Source organism: Parasteatoda tepidariorum, chromosome 2 (assembly GCF_982258835.1).
Source record: "Parasteatoda tepidariorum strain Cologne lab strain chromosome 2, Ptep-v5.0, whole genome shotgun sequence".
Taxonomy (NCBI): Eukaryota; Metazoa; Arthropoda; class Arachnida; order Araneae; family Theridiidae; genus Parasteatoda; species Parasteatoda tepidariorum.
This window is the reverse complement of record NC_141756.1, coordinates 10,072,071-10,087,951: the sequence shown is the minus strand read 5'-3', so window position 1 is coordinate 10,087,951 and position 15,881 is coordinate 10,072,071. Positions and strand designations below refer to the sequence as shown.

The 15,881-nt window shown below is 33.9% G+C and overlaps 1 protein-coding gene across 43 annotated transcripts in view; it reads right to left on the bottom strand.

The window, feature by feature from the left end:
- Positions 1–15,881, bottom strand: part of by (focal adhesion protein tensin) — a 365,221-nt gene that overhangs the window by 27,094 nt on the left and 322,246 nt on the right. For 9 of the 43 annotated variants that reach the window (XM_087156864.1, XM_043039852.3, XM_071177108.2 and 6 more), the window contains 5 exons: positions 14,211–14,321; positions 12,330–12,359; positions 8,560–8,718; positions 3,369–3,870; positions 1,550–1,769 (listed from right to left, as the gene is read on the bottom strand). In XM_087156864.1, coding sequence (XP_087012990.1) covers positions 1,550–1,769; positions 3,369–3,870; positions 8,560–8,718; positions 12,330–12,359; positions 14,211–14,321 — 1,022 coding nt within the window. Of the gene's footprint in view, positions 1–1,549; positions 1,770–3,368; positions 3,871–8,559; positions 8,731–12,329; positions 12,360–14,210; positions 14,322–15,881 lie in introns of all 43 variants that reach the window. The other 34 variants (XM_043039855.3, XM_071177112.2, XM_071177129.2 and 31 more) reach the window with 7 other exon arrangements.

Here is a 15,881-nt window from a genome sequence, read left to right as displayed (position 1 = left end):
GAGAATAATAGTTCTCTGGTCAAAATTACGTTCTGTGGATGAATGAATGGATTCGCCCTATAAACGGGTGTTACGCATAGGTGTGACAAAAGCCGAATTCTTGGCAATAGATGGAGCCACTGGAAAACAAGAACAATCGCACCCCTTGCCTTAATGGCCTACGACAAGAACAACTGAAGAGTCTTACATTAAAAGACGGCCAATTGAAAATATTTATCCGCTTTCCGGAGCAAGTTGGCATCTCTGGTATAGTAAAAAGAAACTTTTAAACTCATTATGCAATGAGCGAGACGACTGATATCTCTCAGAATTATGTCCTTTTTATACTAGGTATTATATTTAAACAAAATTTAGCGGGTACTGGCAGCCAATTCGTGGTCGGTAAAAAATTGAGCTTTGCATAAAATTGAAGATATATACTTGCATCTATGTGGGGGAAAAAAACTGCTGTAATCGAACTCAATCTCAATTTTCATTTCAGAAACAAGAAGCTTCCTTTTTTAAACTAATTAACTAGTCAAAACATCATAAAAAAATATTGTCAGACAAAATATTATTATTAATAATAGTTTTTCAAATCAGGGTAAAAAAAATCTATAATAAAAAATGGAGGCTCTTTTTTAAATATTTTGAAGTTACTCGCGCTCAACCACCATTTTGGTATGATTGAATAATATTTGACGAGAATATTTTGAAAACTTTAGTGTCATGCTCGCTCCTCAAGATTTTTATTTTATTTTATAACCTGCTTTGAATAGTCGACCCTGAGTCAATCAATGTACACTTCCGTAGCATTGCAAGCTTGAATCGAACCCAGAAGACAAGGGAACTCTTGGATCAAGCGTTGAGACTAAGTAGTCTTCGTGAAATCCGCCGAAATTTATCCGCTTTGCGTTACGTGAAGAAACCCGATTAGTCAGACGGCAAGGGGATTCTAACCCAGGATCTGTCTGAATTCGTATCAACCATTATTATGGGATTCGAACCTGGGACACCTCATTGTGGGGTGAGCGCTCTATCACCTGAGCCACAGCTGCTCTCTCAAGATGTTTGATTTTATTTTATAACCGTTGTTAAACAGCCGATCTAATTTTTGAGTTTAAGATAACCTATGTTCAACTCTGAATCCTTGTAATTTTGAACCCAATCCAGAAGATAAGGGAATTCCTGTATCAAGTATTGGGAGGACTTTTTATGGAACTAACCCGCATTAGCGTTACATGGAGAGGAAATCCACGAAAATCTCCCATGGTTAATCTGTCAGCAAGGGGATTCATAACACCACTGAGGTTATTTTACGTCTACACTGTGGTTGGGGAAAGCCGGGTGCGGAGTCTGTTTCTAACCAGTGGGATTCGAACCTGGGTCACTTCATTGGGAGGCGAATGGTTTATCCCCTGAGCCACCGCGGCGCTTTCAAAATGTGCGACTGTTTTGGGACTTACTGGGAGAGCTTGTATGTGGGTCGTCAAAAAGAACCAAATTATTAACAGGCGCTCAAGTCAGGTTAAAGGCGGGTCACCACTAAAGCTATAGAGTTTGAAATCACCTTGGAAGGAGATGTTTCCCTGGATGAAGATGAGAAATCCAATCCTAGACTGATGTCTTCTAAAGACTCTCCGTTCGTCACAGTCTTCTTCTGTGTCCTTCTCAGTTCATCCAGCATTAGCTGTTCCTTCTGATGTTTGTCTTCCCATCCCCTTCCTTCTTTGCGAGCCTTCAACTTCTCCTGCTGCCTCTGAAGCCACGAATAGGAATTGTCTTTGTACCTACAGGGAGAACAAAATTCTTCTATTGTAGTTGTTCTATCGTTTGTGTAATTGTTCTATTCATTTCTGTTTGTGATAATAATAATAAAATTGCGTGTCTGTATTTCTGATTAAATGTGAATACATGGTGGCCTGTACTGTCGTGCAAATGAAAAAACAACGTAAGTACTTCACGATTAATTCTGAGAAAAGTGGTATGCTAATGCTATGAACGCTACTGCTAATACTATCGATTGATGAGTCAGAGGACTGTAACACATAATAATTTATTTACAAATTTAAAGATATAAAATTGACAGGATCATTGTGAAGTTACAGCGAAATGCGCCTTGTTCCGTAGTTGAACACAACTGATGAAATTGACATGAGCGCCGCCTCACGGCATAACTTGACACTTTTAAACAAATTTACTTTAGAAAAAAAAATTCTTTTGCAATATGTAGCTGGCAACACAAAGTTGCAAAAATATAAAAATCTCAATTTTGTATTTTTTGTCGCTTGCGTTGATTTTTCAATTGCACGAGATTTTTCAACTACGAGATTTTTATCAGACGTGATGACAGAAGTCGTCCTAAATTTGCGCACCCCGAAGCTCAATCTTTTAAAAATTAGATTGTTCAAAAAACAATTAAAGTTACATTAACAGCTTTTTATACTGCCGTGGAAATGAAAAAACAACGAAAGTGCCTCAAGGTAGATTTCAAAAAAAGCGGCTCAACAACTTTGTTCCTTTCTACTGTTAATTCTATGATCGCTAAATTAGAATTTCAAAAACTGATACAACAAAATGTAATTTTGAAAAAAAAAATCTTTTGCAATAAGTAGCTTATCATATAAAATTACCAAATAGATAAAAATATTAATTTTGAATTTTTTATCATTTATGGTAAATTTTTTTTATTGCAGGGCAAAATAGGAAGGCTGCCGTGAAGAGAGACTGACAGGTCATCATAACGAACATTTTAGCTTAACAATGATATATGTCTTAGCAAAGTAGAAATAAAATAATTTTGACTTTTAATAGCCAGTTTACTATTAAAGAGTTATAGTATTGGTAATGAATTGCATTTGTCAAAAGTAATAACTAAAATAAAGAAGTAATTGTGATTGACGAAAGATAAAAATATTCAAACGAGGCAATAACTCGAGGCAATAATTACGCTTTACAGAATTCAAGTATTTAATCATAAGAACCTATACAACCATATTTATCCAAACAATGGTGTAAACGTAAAAAAATTAATTGACTTAAACATTGTTCGTTAAGTTTCAAGGATTCTCCCATACAGCATAAAACATTGTTCGTTAAGTTTCAAGGATTCTCCCATACAGCATAAAACATTGTTCGTTAAGTTTCAAGGATTCTCCCATACAGCATAAAACATTGTTCGTTAAGTTTCAAGGATTCTCCCATACAGCATAAAACATTGTACGTTAAGTTTCAAGGATTCTCCCATACAGCATAAAACATTGTTCGTTAAGTTTCAAGGATTCTCCAATACAGCATAAAACATTGTTCGTTAAATTTCAAGAAGGATTCTCCCCATACAGCATAAAATAAAAATAACAGATTGTTAAGTTTCAAGAATTATTTCTCACCTGTCCTGTATTGACAATGGTTGGTGTCCATCAGACAGCAGTCTTTTCCTTTCTGGCGCAGGACTCTGCATGAGATAGGTGAAGGGCGACGTGGACTTCCTGGCGTGGTATGGCATGTCCTCCTCATCATCGATGAAGACATCTCTCCTCGTGGTGGTTGTGTAGCTGACGGTCTCTGATTTGTATGGACTTTCAGTTAGAACTTGCTTATTACCATTTACACTTATGATACTCGTTGGATTATTATGCGGCATTGAATAGTCATTAGGTGCGTTAGTGGTAGTTATGCTGGAAAAGTTTCTATTTTTAGATGGCTGCTGCTGCGTGGTTAATGATGCTGTGAAGGGCCTTAAGGTACTGTACACTGGTGCGTCGGGTATTGACTGGATTTCTTTTAACATACCGTTAACTAGTTCGTCCAACTCCGACTGATCATCTTTATAATTCGAATAAGGAGTCGTTCTTGATGTGGAACGTTCTGAGGGATTATGGCTCTCGGCATCTGGTGGTTCAGCATATATAAAGTTGATTTCAGTATAAAATAGTAATGCATTCTTATGTTGAATCAACTGAGTGTCCCAAAAGCATCTGAAGATTTGAAAACTATTAAAGAAAATCGGAAGGCGATAGAAATTTACAGCCTGCTGCGATATGCCCAGGTAACGAGATCTATTCTCAACAATTTTCTAAACTAGCTACAAAGCTGGTCAATAGATGGAGCTGCTAGTCTTTAAGATGTATAAAGCTGTGTTTTCAAAATAACATCATTTGCAGAAATAATGCGGTGAAGTCTCTTAACAAAATGATTAGATGCGAGTGCAATCATTTCAATTCGAATAGTCTGACGGACAGTTATTTTTATTATAGTTTTCACATTCAGTAGCGCAATCTGTTGACAAACGTCACAGTCGTAGTTTATTTACGTCGCACTAGAGCTGCATAATGGGCTATTGGCGACGGTCTGGGAAATATCCCTGAGGATGATCCGAAGACATCCCATCACAATTTTGATCCTCTGCAGAGGGGATGGCACCCCCGCTTCGGTAGTCCGACGACCTGCGCGCGAAGTGGAGCACTTTACGATAGAACAGTTTAAAGAGGATCAACACCGCACACTCTCGGTCCATTCTTAGACTGATCCAAGTGGTCACCCACCCGCACACTAACCGCAGCCAGTGGTGCTCGATCTCAGTATTCTACTGGAGACCGTGTCTTAACGGTTAGTCCACTGCGGGTCTGTTGGCAAACGTAATAACTAGAATAAATTATCTAGTTCCCTAAGAAGAGCGCAGAACTCTGTATATTTCTATTACCTTCCGATTTTCCGAGTGATATTTCAAATCGCAGGACATTTTTGGGATACGCAGTATGTATTATTCTTAAAACTCGGATGTTGATAATTCAATAGTGATGCTCTTAATCGTGAAAAATAAATAAATAATAAATAAACAGGTAAGGAAAAATATAGGCAAATTCTAAAATTGCAAATTGTGCTGCCAAAAATATAATAGATTAGGCCACAAGAATTTTTTTATCAATATTTGTTTTTTTTAAATATTTTTAATATTTTAAAGTTCAAAACATTGTTTTCTAAAGGCCCAACACAAAAAGTTTTATATAAACCTAAGTTATAGAATTAGAAAATAAGTTCAATATTTCACTAGGATTATTTAAGCGGGTCCAAAAAAATGCAAAATTCCGCATTTTTGAAAGCTACTAATGTTGAGTGTTACTTTGTTCGATTTCAGAAACAAAATTCGAAAAAAAAAATTTTTTTTTTTTTTAATAATAAAGGCAAATATTTGGAGTCTTAAGGGACTTCTTAATCTTGTGGCATCTTAGAAGGTAAATATTTAGAAGGAAGTTATTAGTCTTAGAAGGATTAGTCTAGTTCTAGCTCCGCGTTTTCCTCACCTTTTTAAATAGAAATTAGGTAATAATTCAACTTAACTACCTGGTGCATTTCTTTTAGCGTACTTTTAAAATGCTGGCAAAAACTTTTGGCTCAAGAAAACATCTTAAAAGCTATATTTTCTAGACAGAGGTAGGATAAACTACAGATTTTTTTGTAGTTAGCCTAAGCTACTTAATTACAAATGTAGTTAACTACAAATTACTTTCGAAACGCAGTCACTTCTTCACTATTTTAGTATATTATATTTTAGTAGAACTTACATACGCATGTTAAAAAAGGTTTTGAATATTTGAATATAAGGCCTCTAAGAAATATATATATATTTCCCCTAAGACCAGTGCGCCAAAAGAAAAAAAAACGGACCGTCTTGAATAATTTTGGATCTAATGATCGGATCTTCAAGTTCTAGGACTCAATTTGAATGGTTAAAGGGAGTGACCTCAAATATGCTAATTAATTAGTGTTAACGATATTTTAAGTTACGGAATCAGGCACAAAAATCTGCTTTCTCTGAATAAACATACCATTTTCTTCCGCCGGATTCGGATTTCTGATCTCCAAAATTTAGGGGATAGCCGCAATCTAGAAAATATGGCCGCTCGGTCAGGCATGAATTGTTCGGTCAGGAGAGCGATCCAAAATTTGGACCCCTTAATGTTAATTTTACTTTTTGCGCATTTCGCTATATCTCGAGAACTTTTGAAGCGAATTAAAACTTTTTGGATACAATTATCAAATTCGTTTATCCAAAGATAATTCCATGTAAAAAATTATTTTTATTAAATATTTAAATATTAGCAGCACGTTATTCGAAACGTGTAATACGGAGGCAATTTCATTGCCTTCATTGACAGACCCGAGAAGATATGTACCAATCGGAATTGAAAAATTGATTGCGCTTGAATTTAGTTTCGTTATTAAATTAAAGCTAAAAGTAAAAGCCTGGAATCGCTACAAACTAGAGTTGTTTCGTACCGCATTACACACTACACTATTTTTTAAAACAGTAGCATACTGCACTACAAACTACGAAAAAAAGAAACTACTACAGTAGTTTCGCTATTTGTAGCGTGCTTCTAGTTCAAGAGAGAAACTTCAATAACACTCAATAAAAGGCATAACAACTGTTTCATAAATTCAGTGTCTCCAAAATCATTGCATGTTATTTATATATATATAAAAAATAATAAAGAAAGAAATAACGTTACGCATTAAAAAAACAAAAAAATCTCCTTAGCATCTAAAAAAAAGCATTGACCATTCAACATCCGAGCTTAAGTGTTGCATATAAGTAAATTGTTACAAGAATTGAAGTTGGTAACTACGAAACATTAATCATAAAATCTAAAATATTTAAATAACTTTAATATTCAGCAATTTGTTTAATATATATATACATATATACACTGACGGGGAAAAAGTCCCAACACCAATGAAGATTTGTGTTAGATAAACTAAATTAGGTGGGCTTGTTTATACAACTTAAAGATGATGTAATTTAGCGTTGGGCGCATAAGTGTGGCTCCAGTAGCGCCACTGTGAACATAGAATTCAGGGTTGCTTTAAATACGCGTTCTACAGGTCGTGAGCATTATTTTTCGTTAAATTTTGAAATAGTTAGTAGCTGTTAGTCAAGAATGCCTTTACGAAGACGAAGAAGCCATTATCAACAGCTGACAGACTTAGAACGTAGATCATGTCTAATAGGGCAGCGAGAAGGTGGATTTTCTTTCCGCGGTATTCCAGTAAGACTGAGCCGTAATGTGTGCATGATTTTATATTATAACCGTGGTTGAGAGAGAAAGAGAGAAAATTTACGTTATAGGAATCTAAGAGATTTAAAACTTACTTCATCGTTTCGATTTCTAAATACAAAGACAACGGTTGAAAAGTTGCAGCTGAAATATACCCAGACTTTCCAGTCATGAAGTCCCCCGTATTGATTTTTTAACCGTTGTTGAACAGTCGTGACACAACGAGCAGAACTGGCACTGCAGTGACACAAAGAACTGTTACAAATCGGCTACTTCAAGTACAGCTCCGAGCGAAACGTTCTGTAGCTTCCATTTCACTCACTCCAAACCACTGCCGTTTACGACGTGATTAGTGTCGAGTGAGAGCTCACTGGAGGACACGTGAGCACCTGCTACCGACCTGTGTCTGGTCAAGACACACTGGACCTACACCTGGTCAGGGAAGCAATTTCCTATGACAACAGGAACACTGGCATGGTTATTTCATGCACCTTGACAGCAAATTTGTACGTCAACCTGGTGATTCAACCTGTTTTGTTGTCATTCATAAGCAGCATTCAAGGAAGTATTTTCCAACAGGATAACGCCTGCCCTCCTACTGCTGCTGCAACCCAACATGCTCCACAGAATGTCGACATGTTGCCTTGGCCTGCTAGATCACCTGATCTTTCACCCATCGAGTACGTATGGGACATGATAGGACGACAACTTCCTTCAGCGTCATCCACAACCTGCATTAACTATCCCGGTATTGATTGACCTGGTGCAACAGGCATGGAACTCCATCCCACAAAGTGACATATGGCATCTGTATGACACAATCCATGCCCGTTTGCATGCTTGCATTCAAAATTAGGGTGGTGACACCAGTTATCGATGTACCAGTATTTTAAAATTGAAACAGTATTTTAAAATTGAAATGGTTTTTCTCTTAATTGTACAAACCTGTGATTTTGAAATTTTAATTAATTAAAAAATATATTACTCAGCCAAACGCATTTTTGAAATTTCATTACTCTACCAGATTTTTTTTTCGTGGTGTTAGGATTTTTTTCCCATCAGTATATCTATATATATGCTTAACTATTTAAAAACATAACTCTTACGTAAAATTTAGTTTTAATATAAAAATTACAAAATAACTTCAATATTCAGCCCTATGTTTAAAAAGTATACAAATTTTTTTTTTATTGCATGCTTGATTAACTAAGTAAATTTTAACTTTCTGAATGAAACATACATTTAGATATTTATAAATATTTAAATAATTACGAAATATAATTTCATTTATGAATGAAATAAGTTTATTTACTACGTTTGATAACTATGCAAAACTTTATTTTCAATATAATTTCATTTCAAAAATGAAAAATTCTTGTAAAATAACAAGCGAAATGAAATATTTCATTGTAACGTTAGTCTGTTATAGAGCAAATATTAAACAGGCATGAATATATATCAGTTGCCATGCACAAGAGCAAAATAGTTAATGAAAGCAAATTAATTAACCACATAAACTCACCAACATTACGAATGCCAGAACTTGAGGAAATGCCGGAGTCAATACTGTGGGGACCTTCAACGTCGGCGAAAGGGTCATGGGTCATTTGTGGATGAATAAGTACGTCTGCGTATTTCTTCTTAGAGACAGTAGCGTACAAACTACCATCTAAAGGACCTTCTGTATAAAGAACTACTGTAAATAAGTTTTGGTTGTCCAAAAATAACGTACAAATATCAAAATTCGCCTATTCTATGGCGGGAAATAATATTTTAAAAATTGAAGAGAAATTGCTAATTTGCCCATCCACTGATTTTGCTATTCAATAATACGCAGATTTATCGATGCGTTCTTTTACTACGCTGAATTCTCCGCTCACTGATTCGTTAATTTGAATGATGGTTGCCTACGTAAAATTTTTTAAAAAAGTAGGTTTTCAATATCTAACTTTAACTCAACAAAAGCATAAATACACCTATAATAATAAGGAAGCTATGAAAGAGAAAATATCTTTATTAAATTCAAGTTAGACTTAAACTATTCTCGCATTTACTGATTCACTCCATTGCAATTAGCTGATTTGCCCATTCACTGCTTATTTTGCTTTTCTCTGATACGCAGATTTATCGATGCGTTCATTTATTACGCTGATTTCTCCGTTCACTCATTCGTCAATGTACTACTTTTTTGCCGATTTTTCCGTCCATTGATTGGTTAAATTATTGAACCACTAATACATAGATTCGCTTTCTGTGATTTCACTTTCTTTCTTCTTTTTTTATTCACTTGTTATACTAATAATCAAATTGTAATAATATTCTTTAAAAAGTATAAGAACAAAAAAACGAATCGGTTAATTTCCTAACAAAAATAAAATCATCTGCGTGAATGAACGGCGGAACAGTTTACTTAATGGAAACACGTTTGTTATTTTTCAATTATTCCCACTAGACTTAATAGTTAGAATGAAAGTACTAATTGAATAAGATATTTTTTCTGCCAATATTCCTGAAACGGGATGCCCGTTTCCTGAAACGGGTCATTTCCTATCATTAAATAAATTATGTTTTTTTGTTTCCGCAAGCAGGTAAAAGTTGTAGTATGTTAATTTTTTTTCACAATGCAAGTTTTACAAACAACAACAATATAATGAAAGTGTTAGAAAAATCACCCATACACAAAAATAATCCTTATAATATTAAACAGATAAAATCGAGATTTCATTTTTTTTAAAAGTATTTCGGTGATTATAAAGAAACGGCATATGTTTAGCTCAAATTTTAAAACCTCCTTGAACGTTTATTCGGTTTCCCGAACTCTTAAAATGTGAAATCAGTTATTTTTTTCAGATATACAAAAATGCTTTTATTTCTCATAATATTAACAATATTTTAAAAGTTGAACATTTGTCTATTTTTCTTTAAAAATCGCCACTCCAGTCGATGTATTTTTGCGAACACTGCGACAGATATTGCCTGGTCACGTCATAACAGTTGAAATTATCTGTGAATAAATTGAGCCCTAACTTTTATATCGTCTTTCCTCTCAGATGTTCTTTTAACATATTTAATGACTGATAGTCTCTCGGTTGCAAGTCTAGACTATGGGGTGAGTGTGGGATGAAGTTGCAAAACTGTTGCAATAGAGCGACGGTTTAATTGAAGGCAATTCAACTGCAACGACGAGGTTGAAGGTGAAGTTGAGCGCTTTCTCAAGAATATGGTGGGGAGGTGGTATGACGTGGATATACAAAAACTGTCACAGCATTTTTTAATATGCATTGACAGAAGTGGAGATCATGTATAAAAATATAGACAGTTGTTCAAACTTTAAAATTATGAAAATAATATTTATTAGGCAACAGAAAAAAAAAGATGACAATAATCTAAACTAAAGAAATTAGGAAAATTTGAAGTTTAAATATTATGATGATAGTAGTTAATCAGTAACAAATAAAAACCAAATCTAAAAGAAAATAATATTAAAGTAACACAATGGTTTTAAGAGAGGCCATTGGTCACATACGCGCACGCAATATATATGATTTCTACATCAAGAATATATTCCTTGCTGACTTTAAATAAATATAAATAAATTTATTAATTCCTTTTTATATCTATAAAATCAGTTTTAAAAATCTTTTCACATTTGAAAAATTATTTATGCAAACTTCAGTTTGCACATTTTCTTAAAATTTACTTAAATTATTCAATATTTAAGTTGTTTAACATTTGAAACACAATTATATATACAAATCATCTAAATTCTACAAAATTAAAAAAAATTGCAAGAAATAGAGGGAAAAAAGGTAAAATTGCAAGCAATTTAACAAAGCAACGCCATCTTAAAATGAAGAAAAATTGTCATCGTTGAGTTTTAAATTCCGCCACAGCTCGAAATACGTGTTTTCATTTAATTCGTTTTTCAAAAGAATAAATTTCTTGTTGTCGAAGGCCATTAAAAGAAAAAGGGTACTATTCCTCATGTTTTCCAGTGGCGCCATCTATAGCCAAGCATTCGACATCTGCCACACCCATACGTCCCACTCGTTTATATAGGGCCATTCATTCATCCACAAATCATAATTTCGACCTGAACCAGAGAACGATCAATCTCCAATTTATTACCCTCAGAGGTATAATTTGCTTTGCGAACAGGGAGGACGTTGAGACCCGACAGATTAACGTGCACCAGTCACCATTTAATACAGGGGGAGACTTCGACCGGCTGGATTCGAACCCCCGTTCTCACGAACGTAAGTCCAGTGCTCTGCCAATCAGGCTATCCAGGATAAAAAGAATAAACTAATGAATCCAAATAAATTCCTAACGTGAAATCGTTCATTTACATAAATCAATTGGTACATTTTATCAAATTAGTCTTTTCCTTAAAAAAGGCTTTAAAAGTCAACAATTGTTGTTACTATGTTGCCACGAATGTTATAAACTTATAATTGCGAATAGGTTGAAAAATTAGCGTTTTAGGAATTTAGAGTTTTAAAACCTACTTTATTGTTTCGCAATATGAATACAAAGACAACGGCTGAAAAGTTGCAACTGTAATATACCCCGCCATTCGGCCTTGAAGTCCCCGTAGCTTAGCGATTAAGAAAGTTGGCATACAATTTCCAGTTTAGTTGTTAAATTTAGGTTGAAAACAGAAAAGGAGCATTTTTTGTGTGTGTGTCCATTTTCATAGACACGCATTTTGAGCTGCGTCCATTATCACAAGCGCGCATTTCGAGCTGTGTCCATTTTCATTAACACACATTTCGAGCTGTGTCCATTATCACAAGTACACATTTTGAGCTGTGTCCATTTTCGTAAACACGCATTTTGAGCTTTATACAACAATTAAAAAACTCACCGACGACGTGTATCGCGTGAAGTTTTTATAACTTTTAAATTGATCACAATTAATGACGACAAGAAATATATTTTAATATTGACTTGGAAAAGTTTTACTGGGTATGAATTGATATAGCATTTATTTCTAACAAAAGTACTTTTTGCTTTTGTCTATATATCATTCTAACCTTCCAAATGTAATACTTTTTGAATATTGATACCTTTTACCATTATTATAATTATTTTAAAAAGATATTTTTTAAAGAAAATTTAATTTCAAGGAATATGTTTAAAATAGAATTTATAAATCATGCATTTAATTCCAAACATGCATTAGTTTTAATTAAATTTAAAAACTTTTTTTTTCATTTATTGGCATGCATTTGGCGCGTGCAAGCATTCCATGCACCAAAGTGCCCATTGCCCAGATATCAAATCACTCACCGTGTAACATCCCTTCAAGTAAACCAACATCTAAGGGAAGTAATCAAATATTATCAATCATTTTGCGCCACTTAAAGAAATATACAGTAGCACTGCACTTAAAAATATACAGGGTGTTACGTAACGACCGCCCTTAACATACAATTTTTGATATCCTTATTAAAAAAAAGAATCCAAAAAGTACATAAATTAAGGGTAGCGAATAAATATTCAAATAAAAAAATAAAGCTTCACCAAAACAAGATGATTCCTTAAGGGGGGAGACGAGATTAAAAATATCAAAACTTGTTTGATTACCAAATGAAGAAAGTTAGAAGTAAAAAAAGATCATCAGATACAATTTCAAGTTTCATATGGCAATTAAACTTGCTTTGATATTTTTAATAATGACTTCCCCAATAAAGGTTCGTCAGATTTTGAAAGCTTTTTTCGTCACTTAAATAATAATTTTTGACCACTATTGTGATAATGATTTCATTTTACAAGAATTCTAAAAACAAATGAATTTGTTATATCCTGTATACTTAATAACTGCGATCAAGTTTTAAATGGGGATAGAACATAAATAATCACTAATCTTGAATTTTTTTATCATTGTGTTTTAAAATATTTTTACAATAACTAAGCGACGTGTTCTGTAAATGGCACGTAACTCAACTTTTTTCAATTATTGTACTGATTTCGAAATTATTTAGGACACATTTAGATTCATCAAATAAACTAGTTTGGTTAATATTAGCTCCACGTTTGTTTTATTTTTATTAATTATGGTAATGATTCTCTCTTCGCATTTTGATTAAAAAAATATTTCTTTAATATAACATTGAGATGTTTTTACTATGTAGGTCCTATCTAGTTTAATTTTGACTGATGTACAAAATATGCAAGGTGCGGCCATTTATTTAGAACTGATCAAAGAAACTCCTGAAAATATTATGCGAATTATAACCCCATTTATTGCGTTTCTAAGTAAACATGAACTACTGCAATGTGCAAAATGTCGTGCAATTGAAGAAAAAAAACAACGTACGCGACAAAAAATACGAAATTGAGATTTGTATAGATTTGACTTCATTATATAGTAAGCTACATACTGCAAAAGAAAAAAAAAATGCTTTATCAGTGTTTTAAAATTTTATTTTAGCGTTTATAGCATTATCAATAGAAGGAGATAAGTTGTCAAGTTACTTTTCTCGGAATCAATTCTGCAGCACTTACGTTGTTTTTTTCAATTGCACGGCAGCATATTTCTGTACTCATTTGTACAAAGAAAATTTCAGAAACAAGGTTTATAGTCCATTTTCGAAAGTTCTGAAATCCAGAAGTTGGAGTTTCCTTAATGACTTCGACGTCCTTAAATTTTGTTCCTTTAGCAATTGGTTTCTGATGTTTTGGAGAATGAACCATTCACCGTTCTTTTCGGACAAATCTCCCAATATTTGCAAAAATTTTTTAAAAAAATGCTAAGAAAACAAAGTTTAAAAACGTCGAAGTTATTAAGAAAAACCCCAACGTCATTCCGAAGGAAGACTGTTTCTGAAATTTATACATCAGAGTGCAAAAGTGCATCACACCTCAATTTCCAAACGTATTAACTGCGTATGCAATTCATTGCTTAACTTCAAGAGTTAATAAATCATTCCTCAAAATTAATGTCCATACATTGTGCATTAAAGAGCACATTTATCCTGCTACGTCTTAACATATCTTTAAATTAGCTTACATTTCAAACTAAATTTTTCTAACTGAAAACAGTACATTTATTGAATTCATATTTATATGAAAAATTTTTAAGCATGATTTTGGCATTTTTGTTTCTTCTGCCGCGTGCTTTCGTTTTGTGCCATAATACCTAGTAGTGATATAGAGAGGAGCACTTACCATCCAAATTGTCCTCTGGTGCTAAATCGAAATTCTCGTAGGAATCCCATTTGACAAGAGGATCATTAGCACTCCAGACAGGAACTGTTGAATCTTGTACTGACCCATTACCTAGAAAAAAGCACATTCAGAATCAAGGCTTCAAATTATTAGCCAAATATCAAAAATATTTACCAATTTGGCAATTTTCGACAAATACAAATCTAAACAATATTTTTATTGATTAATTTTTTCCCCATAGAAAACTACTTTGTTTCAGGTTTATATTATTTGGACCCGATTCCAATTGGTTATGCGGCGAATCTACAGAAAATAACTGTAATCGAATAAAAACAACTGATTTGTGTAGAAAAATTCATTCTGAAGTAATTTAGAAGATAGTATATTTCTCTTTCCAGTAGAAAAAATCATTCGCCAATACTTTTACCAAAACTCAATTTTATTCTTCAAATTTGCGATTTTATCGCATTTGGAAAGGTGGCGAATGCTTATGCGGACCCTGACAATTAAACTTACACATCTGCTTTAAATACCAAGACTTACAATGAAATGAGTCATTGGAATAACTTTAATGACTTTAGATTCATAATCATAATTCATAATGATTTAGATTCATAAATCTGGGTGCGTATATCGTGAATCTTTTTATTTTATATTTTAAAACCGGCCTTGAACAAACGACTCAATTCTGAGTTTACGACTATCAATGTATCCTTGTAAATTTGAACCCAATCTAGAAGACAAAGGAACTCCTGGATCAAGCATCGAGACAAATTAGCCTTAGTGGGGGATTTTTTGAAGAAACTAAACAGCATTTGCGAGACGCATCTGCCGATTCTAACCCATGATCCACCTACCAATGAGGACATTCTACGTCAGCGCTGGGGCAGCGCCTCTTAGAAGAGAGAAGGCCTTAGGACAAATCAATTTAGTAGTCCAAAGTAACGAACATAAACTGCGCAGAAGGGAAAAATTGAGAAAAATGTTACTACGTTTACGTGTCGTTACTTCCGGGCTACTAAACTGCGCAGCGGGGGTTATGAAAGATGTCATTACGTTTGAACAACTAAAGGATCAAAGTTCTGGTTTATTGTAACCCGTGCTGAGGCCTTCTCTCTTCTAGGACTGTGATCAATCAGAATTCGTATCAACCAGCCGCCGGGGATTAAACTGGTTAACTTATCGGGATCTGCTCGCGCTAACTATAATCGCCAAGGCACCAAGTAAAACCACCCGGTTGCTGACCTTTCGAATTTAGCCCCATACTGCAGTTTTTTTTCCTGCGTACCACTGCACGGTTATTGCTATAACTTAGCAATTATTTTGATGCAGGTACCGATATTGGAATTTTCCCTGAGGAATCGTGATGTCTTAATTCTCAAATATGAATACCAATTGTAAATCTTAATAGTGTGAATCGTGTGACAGTGTTAAAAAAGCAATCGTTCCATCACCTAATTCATATGGATGAACTTAGCGATATAGCGTTGGTAACGTAAAATTTTAATCATACATTTCACATAAATAAGTGTTGAAGTATAACACTGGAAAAGCAAGCGTTTTATTTTGTACAATTAAATTTACGTAGATTTGAAGCATAACGTTGGAAAAGAAAACGTTTCAAAGACTGTCCTGATCTGGACTTCAATTTATGAAATTTTATTTATAGGC